Raw genomic sequence first — 6375 nt, 5'->3', positions numbered from 1 at the left:
GTCGTTAGCTTAACTTTGGTTAGCTGTTAGCTTAATTCTAATTAGTCATTAGCTTAACTTTGGTTAGCTGTTAGCTCAATTCTAATTAGGCGTTAGCTTAACTTTGGTTAGCTGTTAGCTTAACACAGAATAGCTATTAGCTTAACTATGTGTAGCTGTTAGCCTGATTGACACTGAGTAGGCACTAGCTTAATTCTAATTAGTAATTAGTTTGACTTTTATTAGTTATTAGATATCGGAGTAGCTGTTAGCTTGACACTGAGGTGTTTGATTGATTTATGTATTAGCTTGACTCTGAGAACCAAATAGCTTGATGAATTGGTATTTGCTTAACTTTGAGTAGCTGTTAGCCTAATTCTGAGTAGCTGTTAGCTTGACACTGAACAGGTGCTGGCTGAAATCTGCATTGCTGTTAGCTTGATTTAGCCATTAGCTTGACCATGATTAGCTAAACTGCTCAAAACGGTTTTGTGTTTCATAATAAAACATAATAATGATGAACAATGGAAGCTAAAATGTCCTTGACTATTTGAATCAAAAAGCCTGTTATTGTTTTACATCCTATAAAAATCTATTTTCACCGAGTTTACATACCTGCTGTTATATTCCTCTTAAGTGTTTCTTCTGAAAACCAAAAATGAAATACTGACACGGTGTGCAAATGTTTTTTTCAAGGCAGCGGCAGAAGTAGCAGCAGCTCCAAAACGTGCCCGGGAGTTTAAAGTTAACAACATTAAGGTCTAAAGTCGATCCCCTCTGAGTTTTATTATGACAGCTTCAACTAGAGTTTGGAAATTTTCACATATTTTTCCCTCAAATGCAGATCCAGCTCGTTCTGTTTAATGTTAACACGATTAAGGTCCTGTTTTCGACCACCACAAGGGTATGACAGCTTTAACCGGACTGTGGAAATATGCACATTTTCCCCTTAAATTCAGCCCCTAAACCAAGTCCAAACATCCACCGTTAACAATATTAAAGTCTTAAGTTGACTGCATAAGTGTTTTCTCATGCCAGAAGAAAATGTGACATCCACAGTTTTCTCAGACAACTCTTTGAAGAGTCTAACCACCTCATTTGAGCTCTCTAAGCCTGATGTCTGGCTTTAACGTTGTTAGGTTCACTTAAGCTTCTTTAAACCCAGAGAGGTCAAACAAATTAGCATTACTAACCATATTTGGAGAAAGTTTAATTTAAATACAGCTGCTGAGACTGTTTTTTGAGTTTTTTGAGCTTCTCACTTTTATAGAAGCCGGAGAAGAATCGGCTGTTTTGTCATCATGTCTGTTCATGAAAACAAAATATTCGTAAGCCTATCCATCTTTACATCCTCTTCACCAAAGAGAGCTGGAGAAGGTGATGCCCTCTGAAGCAATAGTTCAGATCTTTTGAAGAGGGCTCTGTGGAATGATTACGATTGATTAATATTCTTGTAAGTGGCTCTTTGATCAACCTCGAATCGAAGAAACTGATTTTATTTGTGTCCAGATGGATGACCTAATTGCTAACCCAAGCAGTGCCGTCTAAAAATCTTTATCCGGCTGCCAATTTCACCTTACAAACTATTTGGAAACAAATATAAATGGAACAGGTGATTTTTTATTATTTTTTTAATGTGTGTAGTAAACATTTTCTCATCATAAAAAAATCAAAGAATTTTAAATTATTGCTCTCAACTCCCAAAAATGTACTCAACACACAATTAAAGCCATTTTCAGGACTCAGAGTAGCTGTTAATGTAGCTGTAAGTAGCCATTAGCTTGACTGCAGTGTTGCCAGATAGGGTCGAGGTTTTCCAGCCCAAAAGTCTGTCAAAAACCGCCCGATCATTAATACCTATGTTGGTGCTTACCTTAACCTAAACATTTAAGGAGTAAACATTTTTAATAAACACTTTAAAAGTTATAAATGTTGTTTGTTTTCCACATATATTAGTGTGTGTGAGTGACAGGGATTAACATAAAACACTTTGTAGAACGGTGTTTTATGAAGTTCAGTCCATTTCCTTCTATCGGTTGACTGGCAGTTCTGCCACATCCAATATGGCGGCCGCTCCGACGTACAGCCGCAACGGGTCAGGCCGCTCAACGAGGCGTCCACTAAAACTGCCTCACCAGTTCTCTGTTGTGAACGCCCTGGCAGATGACGATAGCCAATCAGTGGTGGAGAAAGGTCAGGGGAGCTTTGCTATAAAATAATGATTGTTTGAAACGTGTTTAATAAATTAACTCAAAAACTGCCGAGCTGACTCCAAATCCGCCCAAATTTTCCCCACCCGCCCAAAGCAATTTTTACCTGCAAACTCAGCACAGTGGTGCAACTGGTAGAGCTGCTGCCTCTCAGCGAGAAGGTTGCCGGTTCAAATCCCAGTCCGGGGTCCTTCCTGGGTGGAGTTTGCATGTTCTCTCCGTGCATGCGTGGGTTTTCTCCGTGTGCTCCGGTTTCCTCCCACAGACCAAAAACATGCATGTTAGACTGATTGGTAACTCTAAATTGTCTCTAGGTGAGTGAGAGAGTGAATGGTTGTTTGTCTCTATGTGTCCCTGTGATGGACTGGAGACATGTCCAGGGTGTACCCCGCCCCTCGAACAGTGATTGCTGGACATGGGCACCGGCGACCCCCTTGACCCAAAATGGAAGAAGCGGGTAAAAGATAATGGATGGTTTGACTTGTATAGATTCAGTGGTTTCATCATACACGATTATTTATAGTGGATTTTCTGGGTGTTGGCAAACGTGTAACACGAGAGTTGTTTCAGCAGCAATTCACTTTGGTCTTAGCCTCGCGCAGGCTAGGTTATTAATATGGTCAAAAATAAACAATTTTACAAAATGAGAATAATATCTAAACTACTTTAAACTCAAGCTGTGATGTTTGAAATAAGAGTGAACGTTCTCACGAGGGACTTTACAATAAGAAGCTTTCTTTTGAATACTTTTTCAAAACTATTAACTAAAATCAAATATTGCTCAGAAAACATCATGTAATCTTTCCTGAACAAACTATAAATAATTAAAACAAATTGCAACATTAATATTTTAGGCTTTCCACTCAAAGTGACAATAATTGTAATAAATACAAGCTGAGTTGACGAAACGTGACAGTTGCACGTGTTCTCAGTTTGTGTTTGTTTCTTCGCGCTGTCACTGTCCACGCAGACACTTGCATGAAACTCTGCGCTCAGAAAGACTTGATTCACAATTTTATTTATTTAAATCACTTGATGCATTGAGTCATATCTTCCTGTAGGAAGAAATGAGAGTCAGAAATCAGAGATCAAAAGGCCTAATTATGCCTTGATTGGAGCATCACCAAGGCGTAACCAATCAGCAATCAAACAGTCAGCAACCAGAGCCAATCAGCATCAGGCAGGCAGGTGGCGTAACCAATTAGAGTCTGGAAACCTTGGGAGGGGGCCATTTTATTTGTTTATATTGGATCTTCCTGCTGTTTTCTTTTATAACCTTTTACTCCTGCTTGTTATCGTTTGCTTCCTGTTTGCAGAGACTTCCCCGCGAGGAGCTCTACATGCCGCCGATTGTCATCAAAGTCATTGACAACCGTCAGTTTGGGAGGAAGCCCGTAGTCGGTCAGTGCACCATCCGGTCGCTCGAGGAGTACCGTTGCGTTCTCGAGGAGGAGCAAGCGCAAGATGAGGAGGAAGAGGTGGAGGATGGATGGAGACGTAAGAGACATGAACGCAAACAAAGACCCTAATTATGGATTTGTGTTAAAATTGTCTCCTTTTCGTGTGTCTGTATGTCAAGGTGAGACGCCCCAGTTCTCCACCAGCGAGGTCTTTATTGACGTAGATGATCAGGAGCCGCTTGTTCCTGACCAGGTAAAACCATCGTGTCCGTTTGACCGACAGTAATTCTTTCCAATACTTGACAGGACCTTCAGCAAATGCAATAAAATCAAAACAATGAAAGAGGTCATTTTTCTCTTGATACTTTTGGACTTTACCAAAGTCCATTGTTTCCTACGGAACATGTGAAACCTACAGGTATCCTGTACTGTATGTTTGGATGGTAAACCAACAAGTAAGCCATAATTTCTCATGTAAAGATGTTCAGCGCAGCCGTTGGGACTGTTAGTTCGACCACTTGTGCATGTCAGCGACTACGTCGCAAACGTCAAGAAGATCCTTCAAAGAATAAAACAGGAACCATGGCTTAAACACCTTTTACTTATAAATCAGTGAAAATAAAGAGCACACCTGTTTGGGTTTATCGAGACGGAGGGAAAGGAGTTCACGAAAGATCCCACGTTGTTGTGATGAGTCCCAAGAGATGTTCACTGGACGTTTCTCCACCGTTTAAGAAAAGACTGTTTAAATAAGTACAGATACAGATAGAGTCCAAATAAACCAGTAAACCTGGGTCTGACTTTTCAAGACTAGCTGTGCCAAAAATCGGAGGAAATCTGAACATTTCTGTGACATTTTTACTAATGAAGTGTTTTCTACGGGCAACATGGTGGCACAGTTGGTAGAGCTGCTGCCTCTCAAAGAGAAAATTGCTGGATTGAGTCCCGGCCCGGGGGGCCTTTCTGGGTGGAGTTCACATGTTCTTTCCGTGCTGCGTGGGTTTTCTCCGGGGACTCCGGTAGCGGTAGGTTGCAATTCCATCACAGGGACACTTAGAGATATACTGTCACTCACACCTAGGGACAATTTTGATTTACCATTTAACCCAATATGCATGTTTTGAGGTCTGTGGGGGGAAACCAGAGTACCCGGAGTAAACCAACATACACGGGGAGAACATGGAAACTCTACTAATGGCATTTATTCGTTGTAAGTTCAGGCATGACTCAGGTCTTCCCGACTCTGTGCAACGTTGGTTGTTTTTGCATGTGGGCAGGATTGTCATAGCAAGAATGCTCTAGGCTCACGTGATGCCATTTATAGCGACACTATAGTTCATGCTATTGTTAATTGTTCTTTCTTTCATTAAAAACAAGTTGAAAGAGAGGCAGAGAAAGTTATAAATGATTGGAAGCACAGCAGAAAGATACATGAGAGTGTATGAGGCCATACAACAGTATCGTGCTGATGCAGGAGTGCAAGGAGACATAAGAAGGTAAGCTAATGCTAGCAAATGTTAGCTTGATTTCTGTTGTTTGCAGTTGCACGTACAACAGGGCCAGTGAACCATCCACTGGCCTGAAGTCTGGGCACCAGTCGACCCACGTAAAACCCCAGGCATCTGGGTTCCAAAAATCTGGAAGTGGGCTAGACCAGTGCAAAACCTCAGAATCTGGGCTGGAACCCGTGCTGGTCCAACCCAGGCCAGCCTGGATCTTACAGCGCACAACGGCTATAAGAAAGGCCAGGAGGCAAACCTGCGATCTTCCAGCTGAAAGGCGACAGCTCAGCTGTGCCACTGTGCCGCCCTTTCTGCTCTTTAGTTTTGTGTGCAAGGCTCGTAAAATGGTAGTCTAGTTCGTGCACGTTGATTTGTTGCCCAACGACACCCGCGTTGCAGCCACTTTTGTCCACTTTGTACTCAACTTGGCAACTACCCTCACATTTACAATTCAAACTACTGGAGTCCACGTCAGAAATGGAAACAGGCAGATTTGGACCAGGTCTTCTTTTTTTTTTTAACTTGTGGAGTTTGTAGCATTGGACACTGGGGGCTGTAGCCTCGGATGTTTCCTGTCAGAGGAGAGTTACTTGGCAGGTGTCAAAATCAGCCTGTAGCACTCCTGAGACCGGTTCAAGATGCCTATGATAAAAGTGAGGTAGGTTTGAGACCCCCATGACAACTCTGCTCTGAGACTTCGAGTATATGCAACTCTAGCGAGGAAAGGGAGAACCCCCCGACGAATGTCTCGAGGCATTCTGGAGACAAAGCTGTTTGCCGACTGGTCTCCAACAGTCACGATCCAGTGAGACACTGGTTTTTGTCTCATTTCATTTTTTAACCCTTGATTTCTACTTGTAAGCGTGGCTGCTTTCCTGTTGAGCTGTGATGCTCAGGACAACTGGTGGACCTTAAGTTTGTATACCTACCTAGCCATCCATCCATCCATCCATTATCTTTACCCGCTTATTCCATTTTGGGTCACGGGGGTCGCTGGTGCCCATGTCCAGCAATCACTGTGCGAGGGGCGGGGTACACCCTGGACGGGTCGCAAGTCCATCACAGGGACACATAGAGACAAACGAGACAAACAACCATTCACTCTCTCACTCACACCTAGGGACAATTTAGAGTTACCAATCAGCCTAACATGCATGTTTTTGGTCTGTGGGAGGAAACCGGAGCACCCGGAGAAAACCCACGCATGCACAGAGAGAACATGCAAACTCCACCCAGAAAGGCCCCTGGACCGGGGTTTGAACCAAGGACCTGCTCGCTGAGAGG

General features: G+C 42.8%; 1 protein-coding gene across 1 annotated transcript in view; it reads left to right on the top strand.

Annotated features, from left to right (window-relative positions):
* Window positions 1-6375, top strand: part of dysf (dysferlin, limb girdle muscular dystrophy 2B (autosomal recessive)) — a gene marked incomplete in the record, with an annotated part of 114172 nt that overhangs the window by 48701 nt on the left and 59096 nt on the right. Inside the window, 2 exon segments of the mRNA XM_037676856.1 lie at window positions 3506-3686; window positions 3769-3842. Coding sequence (XP_037532784.1) covers window positions 3506-3686; window positions 3769-3842 — 255 coding nt within the window.

Source organism: Nematolebias whitei, chromosome 1 (genome assembly GCF_014905685.2).
Source record: "Nematolebias whitei isolate Nwh7 chromosome 1, NemWhi1, whole genome shotgun sequence".
NCBI classification, from domain to species: Eukaryota; Metazoa; Chordata; class Actinopteri; order Cyprinodontiformes; family Rivulidae; genus Nematolebias; species Nematolebias whitei.
The sequence above is the reverse complement of the archived record's forward strand: the minus strand, read 5'-3'. Positions and strand labels throughout refer to the sequence as shown.